Source organism: Nicotiana sylvestris, chromosome 1 (assembly GCF_000393655.2).
Source record: "Nicotiana sylvestris chromosome 1, ASM39365v2, whole genome shotgun sequence".
Classification (NCBI taxonomy): domain Eukaryota; kingdom Viridiplantae; phylum Streptophyta; class Magnoliopsida; order Solanales; family Solanaceae; genus Nicotiana; species Nicotiana sylvestris.
The window spans coordinates 47698969-47719277 of NC_091057.1; the positions used below are offsets into that span (position 1 = coordinate 47698969).

A 20309-nucleotide genomic window follows, 5' to 3' on the forward strand; every position below is an offset into this window, starting at 1 on the left:
TTTATCACAGAGTACATTCAGAATCATACACAGAACACAGTCGACCAAATAAAAAGGTCTTTACAGAGATGAAAGAAATCCGAATGAAAAATAACAAAAAATAACAAACAAACACAACGAAACATGCTGACCACTTAATCAAAACTAACACAAAAGAAAGGAAAACTTACCGAAAATGTTTAAATCAAACAGACCCAAATCTGATTCAACTTCGAACTTTTGAGGCCGAACAAACTTTAATCAGGGTGTTCTCACATGAGAACACCTTGATTAAGGTCTATTAGACCTCAAACCCATGTCCAAACCGGCCGGGTTCCCCAGGTGCATGTGTTTCAAGTTCTGGATTTCCAGATCTGGATTTTTAGGAGTTGTGGGTAGATTCGGACCAAACCAAACTTGGTTTGGTCACGAGGAAGGTCAGGGGAGTGTCTGGTATGAAGATGGGATGGTTTGGCATAGATCCGGGTTTTGTCTCGAATCTTCAAATCCAGATTCGAGACGATAGGAGATGATTCGAGGTTCGTGGTTAGTGGATTCGTGTTCAGGGGAGTGAGGGGGTCTTAGGGTGTTCAGGAGGTGGTCACCGGCGTTCGTGCCGCCGGCTTTAATGGCGAGGGAGACGAGGGCGGCTAGGGTTTCTAATGGGAGGTCCGGGTTCGACTTGGGGACGAAGGGGTGGGGTGTTGGTATAGGGGGCGTGGGTATAAGGGAAGGTTTATATATGGTCTATGGGATTGGATCTGAGCCGTTAGATCAGATGATCTCAACGGCTTGGATCTGATGCTGAGAAATGAGACGGGGTCGTTTGGCAGTTAAACGGGGTCGTTTGGTTTAAGTGAGGGGTTGGGTCAGGCTGGTTATTTGGGTCGGGTTTGAACATGGGTCGCTGAAAGAGGTCCTGAACCGTTGGATCGGCTGGGACGGACGGCTCAGATTGATTTGCCTGAAACGACGTCGTTTCAGGAGATGCCTGGGTAGCCGGTTTTGGACTGGACCTGATCGAATTGGTTTGGGCCTATTTTTGGTTTATTTCCTTGGCCCAAACCGTTTTCTTCATTCTTTTCTCCCTTTTTTTTTCTTTTTTTTCTTTTCTTCTTTTTTTCTAATCTTAAAACTAAAAATAAAAATGAAATTCAAACAAACATAATTATCAAAATATTTAAATAGGTTAAATCGCACCCTAGAATATTTTTGTGAATTTTTCTTTTACTGAATGAATTATGGTCTAATTACCAGATCATACACATTTTGTACTTTGTTTAATAATGTAAAAAATGGACAAAATGGACAGACCCACACATGACTAGCAGCACACGTTACGGAAAATTGAAAATTGTACAGCGAGGTCCTTTGTTACTATTTCTTTTGGAGTGACTGTCCGTGAAGCAAAAATCACGTGCTTACATTCCCTGCACAAGAAAGTCAGGAGTTAGACTTCTGAAACCAGACGAGTTTGAGTCCCTTGTAATGAGGAAAGGGGTAAATGAGGAATCTTCTTGTCCAAGAAGGTATCATGCATTTTTTATATGAAGGACCATGTTCTCTACTAGTAGTTACTTTTTTAGCAAAAACTTTGTTTTTCTGTTGTGATTGAAATCTGGCATTACAGTTTTCTTTGAAGTCCCAGTATTGAAATAGTGAGTGCAAAACCAATTATCAGGTACAATAACGTACTTGCTATGAGGGTTGTAGGGAGTCTTTTTCCTTTGGAACCCAATTCCCTGTCTGTTTCCCCCATTGTTGGTGTACATGGCAGTGATAGCATCAGAGGACCAGGTCCACTTGAGTGATTTTTCAAGATCACTCTTCCCCCTTCCTAGTTCTTCCTGAAGTTGTTTGTTTTTCTCAAGCTCAGCACACAGACTGGACTTCACTGAATTTAACTCACTTTCAAGCTTAATGTGTGCCTCACTTGCAACTTCCTTTCCCTTTTGAGAATTTTCAGGCCTACTCTCCATTTTATGTTTCCCAATTGTTTCCTTTAGGTCCACTACCACCACTAATAGATCATCTCTCTCATGCTCAATGTTAGCAACTCTCTCAGTTAAGACTTCTTTTTCCTTTCTTACACACTCAGTGGTCTCTTTTAGGTCTACCACAACAAACACTAGATCATCTCTTTCATGTTCTATATTTGTAAATTTTTCATCTAAGACATCCTTCTCTTTCTTCATGTTCTCAATTATTTCCTTTAAATCAACTACAACGACTACTAGGTCATCTCTAGATTGTTCTGCTTCTCCTAATTCCACAGTTAAAGTATCATTAGCATTTATAAGACTGTGATAAGCATCAATTAACACATTTGTCAAACACATGAGTTTTTTAGGAGAATAAGATTTCAGATTTCTTTGAACATCCAGAAAATTTGCCTCATCATCGTCGTCATCTTCAGCATCATCAGACTGAGCCATCAAGGCAAAGATTGAGTCATACTCAGTTGCTTCACTTTCTACTGCTATCATTGAACGATCACCATGATCATTTTCTTCTTCAGATTCGCTGGAGGATTCTCCCCATGTAGCAAGGGCTAGCTTCACAACATTGTCAACGACATTCTTTCTCTTGAAATATTAATCAGGAATCGGATTCCTCTTGGCTGCTTTGTCAAAGTTGTTTTTATACTGATCTTGCATTAGGAGAGGGCAATCCTTGATGAAGTGTCCTGGCTTGCCACATTTATGACAGAGGTCATAATTTTTTGGCTTGCTAGAACTGCCCCTTTTTGGAATGCCTCCATTCATGCGAACCATCTTCTGGAATCTTCTTGTTAAATAAGCTATATCACCATCCTTACCACTTGAATCATTGCTATCTATCTTGAGGACCAGGTTCTTATCCCTTTTGGAATCTCTTCTTTCATTGTCCTTCTTCTTATTTATTTCATATATTTTTAGATTACCGACAAGCTCATCAATGGTTAGCTCTTGTAAGTCCTTCGCCTTTGTGATAGCGTTCACTTTGCTTTCCCAGGAGCTGGGTAGGATATTGAGAATTTTCCTGACAAGCTTGTTTCTTGGAAAGATTTCCCAAAGAGAGTGGAGCTCATTGATGATAAAGGTAAATGGAGTATGCATATCTTGAATGGATTCATTGTCCTTCATCTTAAAGAGCTTGCATTCAGTTGTAAGTATGTCAATCTTTGATTGCTTAACTTGTGTTGTTCCTTCGTGAGATATTTGGAGGGCTTCATATTTCCTTAGCTGATTGGAATGCCGATATCATGTTAGGATTAATGCCACAAACAAGAATTTTCTTTGCACAAAAATTATTTTCTATGGCCTTGGGTCAGCGTCATTGAATTCCTTTCTTGTTTTGGGAACAGTTACAGCTACAGTTGGGTTGCCAACAATCTTGGTAGGAACGAAGGGTCCATCATATATGACATCCCAAAGCTCGGAATCTTCAGCCATGATGATCGTGCATCCTAGTCTTCCACCATCAATAATATTGGCCATTGAACCTTGGTGGCCTATAGGTAGATTGACCTTCTTTCAAAGTTTGGAGGAGCAGCCATGAGAATCCTTTCTAGGTGTTAACCAGATAGAAAGAACATGCTCTAATACCAATTGATAGAACTTAAGGGTCCATCAAACTATATAGAGAACCAGGTTCTCTATTAGTTCCCACAGAAACCACGCACAATGCAGTAAGTAAATGACAAGAGGAATTTTACGTGGAAAATTCCCAGCTCAACTGGATTAAAAACCACGACCTACCCTTGTAGGATTTCAACTCCACTGCTGAGCAACATTAGATTACAACCTATGTAACCTAGGAATTAACCTCTTAATCCCTCACTAACTTTTAACACTTTATTACAAGCCACTTTGTAATAACTCTATTACAAAGACTTTACAACTCGACTAACTCTAGCCAAGACACAAACACAAGGATGTATGATTTACAAAGGGTTTCCTGTGCAATGCTTCTAACTAAGCTAAGTAGGAATTACAAGTAAATAACTAATACAAAGTTACAACTCAACTAAGGACATACAATAGCAGTGTTGTTCTTTGTTCTTGATACACTTGAGAATCGTTTTCTGGATGATCAATCAAAGTGAGAGTGCTTGAGTAAATTCTCTAAGTGTTCAAGTGACTTGTTTTACCTTTTGCTTGGTATTAATAATACATTTGTGACATCACTTGAATGATGCAAGCAAGGTAGGTAAAAAGACTTCCCATAAAGTTGACTGCTGCACTATTTTCGCATTGTTGCGCATGCAGGCAACAACTTTATAGCTGGAGTGGTTGACTTGTCCAGTCAGCACAGGAACTAGTGCCTATCTGTTCCCTCTGTTGTTCTTTTGACTCTGAAGAGTTGAACCATATCTCCAGCTAAAACCTTTTGATCTTAAGGTCTTGAGAATGTGTATCAGGTTCCTTATCTGGTTCTTAACAGTAAGTTTGTTAGATCATCAATATATAACAAGGATACATATATAACCTATCATCTATTATGTTCGAATGATGAGCAAATAATCAATTAAAGTATAATATATGTTTCGATTACAATAAAATTTTTGCCTGTAGATTAATATTTTATTAAAAGGGAAAGTTTGTAAGTTCATGGAAGAAAATGCTCTTCCTTCTATTATAGTAACAGAGAGGTAATTATGATGTACTAGGTAATTCATTTTTGATGTGCTTCATGAAAGAAAAATGTTCTTCCTATTGTTCTAGCAATGACAGGTAAAATTAAAGGCAACTTGTATAAATAAATAATCAGTTATATTCATTATAGTTTGACCAAGAAGATATTGAAACCTTTTCGATTAAATCAATAGAAATAATGAAAGGATAAATCTTAGTTAAACGTAATAAACTCTAGATCTATAAACTAATCGGAAAATAATGCATATAATGGGTGATCGGGTCCAACCCTACACCACTACAAAGTAGCAAGAGGGTCGATGCAGCTTTTACCCGAGAAGGTCGGGCTCGAATCCAGAGGGAGCTAGAATGCTTGGGATTTGGGTTCCTATCTAAACTAGCAGTGCGTATTGCTCTTAATTTCACTTCCAATCATATTTGTTTGTTTGTTACTTCTAATTTTATGCTAATGATATGCAAAATTAAACTAAGTATGAATGCTTGTAAGGTTTTCTAAATGGTTAAAGAGGCACTAGGGAAGTGGTTTTCTCCTAGGTGAATACTTGACGGAATTTAAAGCCTAAGGCAAAGTTGTTATGTTGGGGATTGCGATATAGCCAATGCACAAAACTACTCACTTTATACCTCTCAGTAGCTTGAGTGACTTTGCCCTAATTGACTTTCTCAAGACCAATTGGGTGTCAAAATTGTGCAAGCAATAGAGGCTCAAGTCGGGTATTACTATCTTTAAGTTTAACCCTTTAATTGGGGCTATCGATCTCTTGAATACATCCCAATTCCTTGTTGAACTGATTTTCCTAGACTCAAGCTCTCTTTCTCAAGAAAAGCCCAAGTCAAAAAGGCACAAATTAGTGTTTGCAACCACTAATTCAACATGGAAAATACAAATCAGTCCAAATATCAACAACCCATAAACATCTAAGCCTTAAAACAAAAGACCCATCAAATACCCACACTAGGGTTGAGCCACAACACTAGCTAATGGGTCTAGCTACTCATAATAATGGAAGAAATCAGATATTTAGATAAAGAATAACTCATATAATATGATTACAAACTAAGAATTGAAGATTCAGTGTTAAACTAGCTACAAATTACTCAAAATGGACTAAACCTGTCGTTCACGTGCTCTGCTAAGATAAAGATACCCTAAAAATGTGAAAAAGAAGTATTTATACAAGGCCGAATTTTTTGGACAAAAATACCCCTGACGGAGGTACCGCGGTCCACAAAAAAAGGATTGCGGCCGCGGTGAGGCTTTTTGGCTTCAAGTTTTGGTCTCTGAATCTGGCCACCGCGGACCACATAAAATGCACCGCGACCGCGGTGGCTTCACTGCGGACCGCACAAAGTGGACCGTGGACCGTAGTGGCTTCCAACTTCCTAAATCACAGCTCTCTGAATCCCCCCTCTGCAGACCGCATAAAATGGATTGCGGCTGCGAAGAATCTACCGCGGACCGTAGCGCTTGAGTTTCCAAAATTGCATCTCTTTGATCTTTTCCTCAGCGGACCGCAACAAATGCACTGCGGTCGTGGTGGGGCTATTGCTGCTGCGGTGGATTTACTGCTATAGCAGTGCTTTGACTTGTTCTTGGTACTTGAGCAGGTTTCACGCCTTTTTGAGCTGGTTTTGACTTCCTTCTCACTTTTTTACCAAACACTGCAAACAAGCACAACATGTAAGCTTTTGGGATTACCTGTATACATTTTTAGTCCAAAACTCAAGCAAAAAGGAGTATAAAATAGACTAGAATCCCTAGTTATTAACTCCCCCAAATTTAAGCTTTTGCTTGTCCTCAAGCAAACAAAGTAAGTCCCACATCCTTAAGAATACAACCAAGAAAATCTAGCTAACCTAAAGTGACCTCACCTAGCATCAATTGGGACTAACCCTCAATTCAAATGAATCATTAACAACATTCAGCCTTTTAAGCACCATGGTTTTAGTGCGACACAAAAGCATCAAAAGTTGACTCAACTCATCAAGGAAACTCTTTCTACTACTTTGTTCATTGTGTAACCCAAACTCATACTCCTCAACTCTCCATAAGCAAACCTCACTTTTAGATTGTAGCACTTAGAACGAGGATTGTGGGAAACACACTCATCTCTCCCAAGGAAAGGTCACAAGTCCGGCTCTAAGTACCATAAGCTTGCCCCTTATGTGAGTCACCACTAATGTAAGCTTCATTCAACTCAAGATCATATAGGGCTTTTGTGGGGGATACAATGAAGGCTTTTGGTTCAGGGTCGGAAATATTTGGTCTAAGTAGGTTCCATCTTTCCTTAAGCACTTCATTTTGGCACACATTCTCTTGACTTTTTGAGTCATTTACTTCTTTCTTAGGGGTTAGAGAGACACACTGTCACTCTTTCTTATTCATTTCAAACTTTTTTCTCCTTTCTAAACTTTCCACACCTTTCATCTCCTTACTTTTATTGAATCCCTTCTTTTCTTCTACATTGTTCATTCTTTTTGACTTTTTGATTTTTTTTCTTCTTCTTTGTGTCTTTCCTTTTCTTTATTTTGTTCCTTTTACCACTTTATTGCATTCCTCGTATCTCCCCCCCAAACTTATGTTTTTGCCTTGTGCTAAGGAAAGATCAGGTGCCAAGAGAGGGTCTTTTCAGAATGGGTAAAGGCTTGTATAATGGTCTTTGAAAGAAAAAGGGCTATGGCTCAAAAGAGTTGACTAGGGATATTATCATTGGTAGGCTATGGATGTTTTCAAGATAACATTCGGATCAAGGAGAGCCTACAATCACCTCTCAAGTCAAACTACACTTAGAATTTTGCCTAGACAAACATTCGGGGAAAGTTCTAGACTAATGGCACGGGACTTGGACTTGCAATTTAAATTCTCAATACACAAGCTATAGGATTGCTAAAGAGATAGAGTCGGGGGCCCAGAACAACCTTAGCTAAGATTTGAGCAACACAAATGGTCCCGAAAAATCACTTGATGATTATCAGCCAATACAAGAGTCTCAAGGTCACAACTTTCACCATCCTATACACACCAATTTATTTTTGATCATAAGATCAAAGGCAAATGTGTTAGGCCCAAGTGAAGCTTTGTTTGAGGCACTATTACTCATTAGCTACTATTTACACAAAAACAAAAAGAAAACAGACTCAAACCCTTAAGAAGGTTGTCATGCCATCCATCATCGGGAAGAGCCACCTGGTTCACACAAATTCCACCTTTGGAAAGAACTGTGGCCTTAAGAAAACCAAAGGCTTATTGAACGCAAAACTCAAAATGAGAAGCTATGAAAATGAAGTAAGAAGCTATGAAAAAAAATGCGGAAAGTAAGATGAATATGCACAATAGGGGATTTAAATGAATATACATAAGAGGGGATGCATATATACATCAGAAAGTAACTTTATATACAGACCAAGGTTGCAAAATACGAAAAGTGAAGTAAACTGGTAAAATTATATACATACTAAAAGTGAGAAAGCATAATTAAAATGAAAATAGTATCATATTTACAATCCAACATCATTAAAATAGGGTTACCCCCTCAAATGAAAGCTAGCATTGTCCTCAATGCTAACTAACCAAAAATAGCTCAAGAATAAGATAAAGAGTAAAGAGAAACTCCCTATTGTTCCTCCGCCTGCATGAGATCATGAGCCTGGGTCCCTGGGTCCTGTGACTGCTCGAGAACATGTGACTGGATCCCGGTGTCCTATGCCTGCACTGGGACTTGAGGCTGCTCTGGGGCCTGAGGTTGGCTAGAGGAACCTCCTGCAGGTCCTCCAACTGTATCACTGCATCATCCGTCTGTGGGATCACTCTCCTCTTCTTTGGTGTCCTCTCCATCTCCTACTCCTGCTCCGGCTCAGTCTGAGCTGTTGGAGGCTGCTCATGCAATAGTATGTCCAATGATAGATGGTCAGAAGGATAGATGGTCAGAAGCCTTAATCTTCTCCACTTCTACCCTCAACTCCTTCACAGACTCCTTTGATGCTCCAGTCTTTCTCAACTTCTTTGTTTCCTTTGTCTGCTCCTTTAATGCCTTCCCATGAGTACCTACAACCTCCAATATCAACTGGTGGTTCTTCGGGAGCTTCTTCTGGTTGTCTAGAAGCTCCTTGAGAGTTTCCTCCACAGAAGCTGGAATCTGTGGCTGTGGGGGTACGGACTGGGCTACCACCGAGCTAGAAAGTACAGATATCTTAGAAGTAGCTGCCTGTATCCAGTTGTTGATATTGGTAAGGGTTTGGCTCAAACAGTGGGCAGTCAAAGGGTAGGCTATAGATGAGGGAATATTTGGAGTGGTGGAAGTGGAGGGTCCTGGGGCAATATCTAGTGTAGCTGAGGGAGGCTGAGCAGATGGGACTACTACTACTGGCTCTTCAGACTGGCCAGTAGAGGTAGTGGCTTTTCCTTTTGGATCTTTATCTTTGGGGTTGTCATCACCCTTTAGGTTGTACCAGGAAAAAGGCATCTTTGGTTTCACCTTCACATCAAACTTCCTTTTCTCCACATCCTGGTCCTCAAAGTACATTGTCAGGAAATTTGGGAAGGGGTATGACCTATCACCTTCATTGACCACCCGTATGATCACCCTAGACATAACATTCCCGATGTTGTTCGGGTACCCCACCATGATAGAAGCCACCAATATTGCCTGGGAGACAGGCAGAGAGTTCTCATGAGTAGTGGGGTCCAGTTTGTTGCATACAAAAATTTCCCACCCATTTGCCACGAAGTTTAAAGTTTTCCTCAGAATTTGAACCCCTGATGTCAACCAAGCTGGGGTGGTGCCCGGGAGTGCCAGGTATTCTGCCAACCATGGACGAGCTGCCTCATCCAATGCTACCTTTTCTAAGTATAATGATTTATCTTCCTCCGGAAAGCCCAGGTAGCCATTGATTGTCTTCCAATCGAACTTCACTGTCAAATTTCGCACCTTAGTCACTTTAGTTCCCTTTTTGATGTGGGAAACATTAGTGTAGAACTCCATGACTAAGTGCTCATTTGCCTCCTCAACTTTGATTGTAAAATATTCCTAGCCTGGTCGCTCTCTAAATTGCCTCTTCACATTAGGGTTGTGAGGCAGAAGGTCCCTCTCAATGAATTGTCGCTCAAGAATCAACTTCCTCTGAGGCCACCACTCTCCGAACTTGTGGTATGTTATCTCACTAACAAATCTATCCTGCCAAGCCTCCGGGTTTCTAGTTCTCTTCACCCTCCCATCCCCCTCCCTGGTTTGGGGTTCTTCTCCTTCTTCTTTAGCAATATGGTCCTCCCCGAGTGTTGAAGTTGTGGATGAAGTAGATGTTGCACTGTCACTGCTCTCTGCTGAGCCCTCAGATGACTCAAAGATATTTGAACTGAAGCTTAAGCAGTAGGAGAGCCCAAAGGTGTGGGCACATCTCTCAATCTAAACCTCCCCGGAAAGTTAGGAACATACTCTGACACTAAATTAGAGTCAGAAGCCTCCTAAGAGGGTACATACTCACTTCCCTCTAAATGGAAAGTGGCTCTATTTGCAGCCTTGATTTGCTTTCTTGTATCTCCAATTGCTTTCCGGACTTGGGGTCAATTTGATCATTCCTCGTCCCCTACCCCGGGAGGACTCTCCTTTTCCTTTCTGTTTTTACCATCTCCTCTTGATTTAACCATTGTCTGCAAATGGAATTCAGTTAAAGCTTGTTAGTATCACAGTCAGTGAAGAATATGCATGAAAACAGCTAACTGCAGACCACATAAAAAGCATTGCGGCCGTAAAGGCACCACTGCGGACCGCATAAAATGCACCGCAGACCGCAGTGGAGTGGGGTTCATACTACCCACTCTCTGATTCAAGTCACCGCGGATCGCAAAAAATTGTGTGCAGCCGCGGTAAGGCACCGCGGACCGCAAAAAATCAACCACGGCCGCGGTCCTTAAAATTTACCTCTCTGAAGTTTTACTACCGCGATCCGCGGAAAAACCATCGCGGCTGCGGAGAGGAATCGCGGACCGCGAAAAATCTACCGTAGTCACAGTAAGCCATACTCAGCAACACCAACTTAGGGTTTCAAAATAATTCTCATTTTGTAGCCTTAATCCACATATTATCAACCCACTAGGTAGTCAATCATTATTTTTAACTAATTAATCCTAATTTAAACAATATTATGCAACCCTAAGCTAAAAATTAAAAGAAAAGGGACGAAAAACAAGTACGAACTAACGAATTAAAAGAAAATAAAACAAAATTCTAGGGAAAGATTTGAAGTACCAGAGATGATATGCAATACAAATGCTTGATAATCAGTGTTTGAGTTTGTGCATTAAGGGCGTGATAAACAGTACTTTTTTTTATTTAGAGAGCAAATGGGCGAAAAAGTGTAAATGAGGGCCTGAGGTCCTATTTATAGAAAAAGGACCTGAGACCAACGTTACCTACCCATCGCGGTTCGTATAAAATGCACCATGGACCGAGGTACTTAACCACAAAAAGCATTGGCAAGGATGTCACCGCGGACCGTAGAAAATGCTCTACGGCCGTGGTAGGGCACCGCAGACTGCATAAAATGCATTGCAATCGCGATGACAACTTCAAGGAACCTCCATTTTCAACTATTCAACATTGTGGGCCGCAATGATGTTTTGTCCCCGCAATAAGGTCATTGTGGCCACGAAAAATGTAATGCGGCAGTGGTCCAAACTTCAGAGAGTGCAACATTTTTCCAATTTGGTCCTACACTGCATCAAAATAACCCTACACATATCTTACAACCAGTTAGTCCAAAAGCAAATCCTACACTAAAAATAAAATCAAAGAAAAACAAAAACAAAAGGAAAGACACGTGGGGTGCCTCCCAAGAAGCGCCTGATTTAACGTCGCGGCACGACACAGGTTACCATCAAATCACTTTAGATGGATCAGTGTCACCACGTGGCTGTCATCAATCTTACCAAGGTAGTGCTTGACTCTGTGCACATTAACTCTGAAGACCTCCCCATTTTTGTTTTTCAAGTCAAGTGCACCAAACAGAGTCACAAGCACCACTTCAAAAGGTCCACTCCATTTCGACTTAAGCTTTCCCGAAAAAAGACGTAACTGAGAATTGAACAAGAGAACCAAATCACCCACTTTGAACTCCTTGCCACGAGCATACTTATCATGAAGGTACTTCATCTTGTCCTTATACAAGGACGAACTGGAGTAGGCATGAAATCGAAATTCATCAAGTTCATTAAGTTGATCCACACGAAGATTTGCTGCCACATCCTATTCAACATTCAGCTTCCCCAAAGCCCACATGGCCTTGTGCTCTAACTCAATTGGTAGATAGCAAGCTTTCCCAAACACCAACCGGTACGGAGACATACCAATCGGAGTCTTGTAAGCAGTCCTATAAGCCCATAGAGCATCATCCAATTTCTTTGACCAATCGGTCCTATTTGGATTGACCGTCTTTGACAATATACTCTTGATTTCCCTATTTGAAACTTCAACTTGGCCACTCGCCTGAGGATGATAAGGGGTAGAAACTTTGTGATTAACACCATACTTTGCAAGCAAAGTGTCAAAAGCTCTATTGCAAAAATGAGACCCCCCCATCACTTATGATTGCTCGAGGAGTGCCAAACCTAGTAAAAACACTCTTCTTGAGAAACGCAACAACATTCCAGGCCTCATTATTGGGTAAAGCCACTTCCTTAACCCACTTTGAAACATAGTCAACTGCCACTAGAATGTATGTGTTGCCACATGAACTAACAAACGGGCCCATGAAATCAAATGCCCCACACATCAAAAATATCAACTTCGAGAATAGTGATGAGAGGCATCTCATCCTTCTTCAAAATTCCACCCGCTCTTTGACATTCGTCGCATCTCTTTACAAGTTCACTTGCATCTTTGTACAAAGTTGGCCAATAAAATCCACAACTAAGAACCTTCAAAGCGGTCCTCGCCCCACCATGATGACCACCATAGGGTGAGGAAGGACAAGCCTCTAAGATACTCAATTGCTCCTCCTTCGGGACACACCTTTGGATCACACCGTTAGTGCAAACCTTGAATAAATACGGCTCATCCCAATAGAAGTCCAAACTATACCGTTTAAACTTCTTCCATTAGTTAGAAGAGAGCTCACACGGGACAATACCAGTCATAAGGAAATTAGCGACGTCCGCAAACCATGGCATACCATTCACCGACATAGAAAGGAGTTTCTCATTGGGAAATGAATAGTTGATCTCTAGGCCATCACGAGGCCTCCCCTCCTCCTCCAAGCGGGAAAAGTGGTCTGCCACTTGGTTTTCACACCCTTTCTGATCCACAATCTCCAAATCAAACTTTTGAAGTAACAAGACCCATCACATCAGCCTAGCTTTGGAATCCTTCTACGTCATCAAGTATCGGAGTGCGGCATGATCGGTATGAACTATGACCTTGGCGCCCATGAGATGCGGCCGAAATTTCTCCATTGCAAACACAATAGCCAACAACTCTTTTTCAGTCACCGTGTAATTCACTTGAGCATCATTCATTGTCTTGCTCGCATAATACACCAGATGAAACATTTTATTCACTCTTTGACCCAAGGTGGCCCCAACCGCAGCATCACTCACGTCACACATGAGCTCTAAAGGCAAGCTCCAATTGGGTGCAGTAATAATAGGAGTGGTGGTCAACTTGTGCTTGAGAAATTAGAAGGCTTGCATACATCCCTCATTGTACATGAACTTGGTATCCTTTTCCAACAGCTTGCACAACGGATTCATTACCTTCGAAAATTCCTTAATAAACCTCCGTAGAACCCTACATGCCCAAGAAAACTTCTAACTCCCTTGACTGAAGTAGGGGGAGGGAGCCTTGAAATCACTTCAATTTTAGCTTTGTCCACCTCTATATCATGCTTTGAAATTTTATGGACAAGGACTATGCCCTCCTCAACCATGAAGTGGAATTTCTCCCAATTAAGCACAAGATTTGTTTCTTCACAACGGGCCAACACCCTATCAATATTGTTCAAACATTCATCAAACGAGTCACCCACAACACTGAAATTGTCCATAAACACCTCCAAAATGTCCTCCACCATGTCGATAAATATAGCCATCATACACCACTGTAATGTAGCCTGTGCATTACACAACCCAAATGGCATCCTAGAAAAGGCAAAGGTACAATATGGACAACTGAAGGTGGTCTTCTCCTGATCTTCCAGAGCAATCAAAATTTGGTTGTACCCAGAATACCCATCCAAGAAATAGTATAAGGCATGCCCAGCAAGTCTATCTAGCATCTGATCAAGAAAAGGCAATGGAAAGTAATCCTTGCGGGTTACTTTATTCAACTTGCGATAATCCATGCACACCCTCCATCCGGTGACAGTCCTGGTAAGAATCAACTCATTTTGCGCATTGGTAACCACGGTCATACCACCCTTCTTTGGCACACATTGCACCGGCGAAGTCCAAGAGCTATCAGAGATGGGGTACATAACCCCAGCAACCAACCACTTGATCACCTCCTTTTTCACAACTTCTTGCATTGCCTCGTTTAACCTCCTTTGATGTTCTAAGGACGGCTTTGCATCATCTTCAAGAATAATCCTGTGCATACAAAAGACGGGGCTTATCCTCTGAATATTAGTTAAAGCCCATCCAATTGTCGTCTTCCATTTTTGGAGCACCGCCAATGTGGCATCTACCTGCATGTTAGTAAGACAAGAGGAAAGAATAACCGGAAAAGTCGAACTAGGGCCTAAGAATTCATACTTGAGGTGTGGAGGCAACGACTTCAACTCTAACACAAGAGGTTCCTCGATTGAGGGCTTTATTGGTGGAGTCTTCCTATTCTCAAGATCCAAAGAGAGTTTCCGAGGCTCATAAGAGTAAGAGCCCATTCCATGTAAATCATTGACATACTCCACCCGACCTTCATCCTCATTTACATCAAGATCTAATAATACCGCCTCTAGAGGGTCCTCCACATTGATCATTGCACTAGTATCATCAACTATCACTGCCGTGACAAGATCCACAAAAGAGCACACTACAGAACTGTTGGGTTGCTTTATTGACTTGCACACATGAAATACCACTTTCTCATCACCCACCCGGAAGGTGAGTTCCCCTGCTTCCACATCAAATAAGGTCATCCCAGTTGCAAGGAAAGGTCTTCCCAATATGATCGGAACCTCATAATCTACCTCACAATCTAAGATCACAAAATCAGCTGATAAATTAACATGTCCACCCGAACAAGGACATTATCTACAATACCAACCGGCATCTTCATAGTTCTATCTATCATTTTCAACCTCATTAAAGTAGTCCTAGGTTGCCCAATACCTAAATTCTTGAAAATGGAGTAAGGCATCAAGTTGATATTTGCCCCCAAATCACATAGAGCTTTTGCAAAGTTTGCACTCCCAATGGTGCAAGGAATGGTGAAAGCATTGGGATCTTCTAGCTTCAGAGCCATCGAGTGCACTATTGCACTAACTTGGTGGGTCATCTTGATGGTCTCATAATCCATGGATCTTTTCTTTGTCACCAAATTTTTTATGAACTTGGCGTACCCCGACATTTGTTCTAGAGCCTCCACCAATGGCACAATAATTGATAAGCTCTTCATCATGCCAATAAATTTCTTAAACTGTTTCTCATTTTTTTGTTTCGCAAGACTTTGAGGATAAGGTGGAGGTGTCCTTGGCAAAGGGCCCTTGGCTTTAAGCACAACCATTTCCGGCATGTCTATTACGTGTTCCCTAGACGGGTTCACATCATTCTGAGTTTCCACCTCGGTATCTTGGATATCAATCCTCACTTCCTCATTTACGTTCTCATCAATCACATTCTCAACCACCAAAGGGATCTCATCCTCTTGCAACTCAACTTTATCATTCAAAATTTCTTTTTGTTTGGAGGCATTCACATCACCGCCTCGTCCACTTCTTGTAGTTACCGCCATTACATGCCCGGAATTGTTCCCACCCTTTGGGTTGACTACCATATCACTAGGTAGAGACCCCTTAGGGAAAGTATTCAAGAATTGTGAGATTTGGCCTAATTGAACCTCCAAGTTTCTGATTGAAGTATTGTGGGATGCCAACTGGGCATCAGAGTCAGCATTCTTTTTCATCATCTGTTCAAACATCATTTTGATTCTCCCCATTTCATTATTGGAAGAACTAGGACCTTGGGATGGAAATGGGGGTGGATTGTTCAGTTGTTGATACATTTGGGGCCTTTGAAAGCCTTGCCCCCAATTTTCTTGGTTGTTATTGTTTCAACCACCCTGATTGTTGTTTCCACCCCAATTGTTATTGTTGCCACTCCAATTACCCTGATTGTTCTGATTATTTTTCTGGTTGCCCCAATTTGCATTTTGGTTGTTGTTCCCCCAATTACTATTCCCTTGTTGTTGTTGATTTCCCCAATTGCATTGGGGCCTCCATTGTTGTTGGTTGGAAGAATTGCCCCTTTGGCCCTGATAATTGTTCACATATTGCACTTCTTCACTCTGCTCATCATACCCATCATCTTGGAACCCATCACTATCTTGGTCATATTGATCCGAACTCCCTTGGTTTTGTTGACCTCTTTGTCTTCTTTTTTTCACTAACATGTTGACACCCTCCATAGCATTTAATTGTCGTGGAGATTGAACATGCTGTAATTGTGCCTTTTCTAGCTAGTTCATTGTTGTTGTCAATTATGCTATTGTTTGCCTATGATCATGGAGCTCTTTGTGCAAGTGAATGACTGTAGGGTCACCCTATGGCACATTGGCTCTACTTTGCCAAGAAGAGGATGTGTTAGCCATCTCATTCAATATTGCATTAGCCTCATCATGCGATGTGTTCATAAAATTGCCCCCGACGAGTTGGTTCACTATGCATTGATTTGTTGTGTTAATACCCCAGTAGAATGTCTGTTGTATCGTTGCCTCACTCATATCATTATTTGGACATTCCTTTGCCATGGTCCGGTATCTCTCCCATATCTTATATAGTGGTTTGTTGGGATCCTGTCTGAAAGCTAAGATTTCATCCCTCAATGAATTTATTCACCAACTCATCCCAGGTAGTGATGGAATGGTTGGGAAGCCTTTCAAGCCAATCCAAAGCCTTCCCTCTAAGTGAGAAAGGGAATAATCTCAACCGAAGTGCATCCTATGACACATTCGTTTGCTTGCTCCCCTAACAGGTATCCACGAAACCCTTAAGATGTTTGTAAGCATTCTGATGAGGAGTACCTATAAAATACCCTCGTTGCTCTAACAAAGTCAGCATCACACTTGTAATTTGGAAACTTCCCGCTCGGATCCAGGGTGGAACAATTGCACAGCATATCCTTGGTTTGGAAGCACCCGAGGAACCACTCTTGGAGGTGGCGGGGGAGGGTCTGGAATATTATCATTGGCCTGGAGACCTCTCATTTGAGCTTGAGGCACTATAGGTACCTCATCATCAATATTGTCATCTACCTCCTCCCCCGGTGGAAGATCTCCAAGAGGTGTGTTGTTGTTGTTTGCCGCCATCTTGTACCTGAATTTGCGATACTCACAAATTAGTAACACAGAAGGAAAGAAAAACAATACACACAACTATTTAGATAGACAACCAAAACTGTTAGCTCCCCGACAACGACACCAAAAAGTGATCGGGTCCAACCCTACACCACTACAAAGTGGCAAGAGCAGTCGATGCAGCTTTTACCCGAGAAGGTCGGGATCAAATCCACAGGGAGCTAGAATGTTTCGGATTTGAATTTCTATCCAAACTAGAAGTGCGTAGTGCTCTTAATTATACTTCCAATTATATTTGTTTGTTTGTTACTTCTAATTTTATGCTAATGATATGCGAAATTAAACTAAGTATGAATGCTTGTAAGGTTTTCTAAATGGTTAAAGAGCCACTAGGGAAGTGGTTTTCTCCTAGGTTAATACTTGATGGGATTTAAAGCCTAAGGCAAAGTTTTTATGTCGGGGATTGCAATATAGACAATGCACGAAACTACTCACTCTATACTTCTCGGTAGCTTGAGTGACTTTGTGCTAATTGACTTTCTCAAGACCAATTGCGTGTCAAAATTGTGCAAGCAATATAGGCTCAAGTCGGGTATTACTATCTCTAGGTTTAACCCTTTAATTGGGGCTATCGATCTCTTGAATACACCCCAATTCCTCATTGGACTGATTTACCTAGACTCAAGCTCCCTTTCTCAAGAGAAGCCCAAGTCAAAAAGGCACAAATTAGTGTTTACAACCACTAATTCAACTACGGACCCATCAAATAAGTCCAAATATCAACTACCCATAAACATCTAAGCCTTAAAACAAAAGACCCATCAAATACTCACACTAGGGTTGAGCCACAACCTAGCTAATGGGTCTAGCTACTCATAATAATGGAAGAAATCAGATATTTAGATGAAGAATAACCCATATAATATGATTACAAACTAAGAATTGAAGATTCGGTGTTAACTAGCTACAAATTTCTCAAAATGGACTAAAACCGCCGTTCATGTGCTCTGCTAAGATAAAGATACCCTAAAAATATTAAAAAAATATTTATACAAGGCCGAATTTTCTGGATAAAAATACCCCTAACGGAGGTACTGCGGTCCACAAGAAATGGACTGCGGCCGCGGTAAGGCTTTTTGGCTTCAAGTTTTGGTCTTTGAATCTTGCCACCGCGGACCACATAAAAGTGCACTGCGGTCGTGGTGGCTTCACTACGGACCGCACAAAGTTGACCGCGGACCGTAGTGGCTTCCAACTTCCAAACTCCCAGCTCTCTGAATCCCCTCTCTGCGGATCGCATAAAATGGATTGCAACCGCGATGAGGCTACTGTGGTCGCGAAGAATCTACCACGGACCGCAGTGCTTGAGTTTCCAAAATTGCATCTCTCTAATCTTTTCCACCGCGGACCACAACAAATGCACTGCGGTCGCGGTGGGGCTATTGCTGCTACGGTGGATTTACTGTTGTAGCAGTGTTTTGACTTGTTCTTGGTACTTGAGCAGGTTTCACTTCTTTTTGAGCTGGTTTTGACTTCCTTGTCACTTTTTGACCAAACACTGCAAACAAGCACAACATGTAAGCTTTCGGGATTACCTGAATACATTTTTAGTCCAAAATTCAAGCAAAAGGGAGATAAAATAGACTAGAAATCCCTAGTTATCAATGGGATCGAGGTAATCAATCTTATTGATACTTTTCATTTTTTCCCTTTAATCAATGGAGGACACCATTTTGCATATTCTCTTGGAGATTACTTTGTTCTTCTTTCTACTATGAAGGTTACAGAGAAGAGGAAAAAGAGAGAGAGAAGCTTCCCCCCCCCCCTTTTCAGAAGGTTTTCCCCCATATATATATAGTTATGGAATCTTTGCTATGTGCTTGGTTTGATACTCTTTCATACTACATCCACATTTGTCGTCCCCCGAACGCTGTTTTTTGATTTGGCGAGTATTATGAGTATGGGATTCGGAATAAACCATATCGTCTTTCGCTGCCTCACCGCTTGGACGGGATGTCGGTTAGATCGATCGTAGCGGTCAGATTTTGACCAATACAGTTAGTCCCTCTGTTTGTCAGGGTCGTCCCCTGTCGGGCCTCGCAGACGGACTATAATTGTTACATATCTAAGAGAAATCTGACTACCTACCCCTTGGGTTTGATCCTTAGGTTTAAGTGAGGTAACGGCGCCCATCCGATATCTTTGGACCGCTGTGGCTGTTTCAAAACCGAAACGTCATTTGGATTAAAATGTTGTTCGTGATTGCCACCAATATGACACACGTTCCCACGGAATTGAAACATTTCGTGCCCTATCAGATTCGATTGGCGACTCTTGGGTTTTGTGCTCAGGGATTTATGTCTCTTATAAATAGAAGGAATACATCATTCGATTAGCACTCCTCTTTACCCTTTACTTGAAAGAACTTTGCGAATATTCTTTCCTCCTGATACTTTGAATTATTGATTTTCTCCGGTTAGCTGAAAACTTTCATCTTTCCTTTTCTCTGTCCATTTGCTTTACCAAATTGGCACAATGGCTGGTGATTCTTCTCGCGCTGACCTCCTTGTCACAATTTTGGCGCCAGAGAGTGATGTTCTGGCCATCAGAGGAGTAGAAGTGGTAGAGGATGAGGAAGTCCCGTCGGTGGTCGAGATCTTGCCTTGCCCTAGGGAAGGATAGACCGACTTCTACAGTCCCGCTGGGGAAGATCCAGAACATGTTCACTATAATATAAATGAGGAGGAATCATAGAATTGAAGGCTAGGTGGGGAATTCCTCGCTTCGTCGAAATACTGCCGGCGGTAGGGGACGGCATAGTCCATTTTGACCGCCCAGGGTACTGTGTGTTCTACGCCTACCCCTTTCTTGTTGGATACATGTTTCCTCTTCCTCTCTTGGTGGTAGATTTCTGCCGCTTTTACGAGGTATGCCCCGCTGAACTTTCGTCGTACCTGTATAAACTATTCCTTTTGTTGCTCAAGTTTGCGGAGCTCACCGGTCGTGAGATCACTTTGGGGCACATGCTCAATATCTTTGCAACTCAGCTCATTCACGCCACGATGATTCACATGCGCCATTGAGGGTCGAAGAGTCAGGTGGTGAAGATGGACGACAGGGCTAACCGTCACTTCTACGAGAATTACTTCTATGTGCGGACCGAGCACCTTGTGGCGGATCCTACGGGGTTCCC

General features: G+C 41.7%; 1 protein-coding gene across 1 annotated transcript; it reads right to left on the reverse strand.

Moving 5' to 3' along the window:
- Window positions 1-1553: 1553 nt before the first annotated feature.
- LOC138869835 (MAR-binding filament-like protein 1) lies at window positions 1554-3458 on the reverse strand. Its single transcript, XM_070147465.1, has 3 exons — window positions 3330-3458; window positions 2751-3203; window positions 1554-2564 (listed from the first exon to the last, which is right to left on the reverse strand). Exons 1-3 carry the CDS (start codon window positions 3456-3458, stop codon window positions 1554-1556), a joined length of 1593 nt encoding a protein of 530 aa, XP_070003566.1.
- Between the last annotated feature and the right edge of the window lie 16851 nt (window positions 3459-20309).

Excerpts from the sequence above, each read along its gene's own strand:
- LOC138869835 (XM_070147465.1), bottom strand. The coding sequence starts at position 3,458 with ATGGCCAATATTATTGATGGTGGAAGACTAGGATGCACGATCATCATG. Across the intron at positions 3,204-3,329 it reads TTGGCAACCCAACTGTAGCT|CTAAGGAAATATGAAGCCCT; the intron begins GTAACTGTTCCC and ends CATTCCAATCAG. Across the intron at positions 2,565-2,750 it reads CAAGAAGATTCCAGAAGATG|AGAAAGAATGTCGTTGACAA; the intron begins GTTCGCATGAAT and ends TAATATTTCAAG.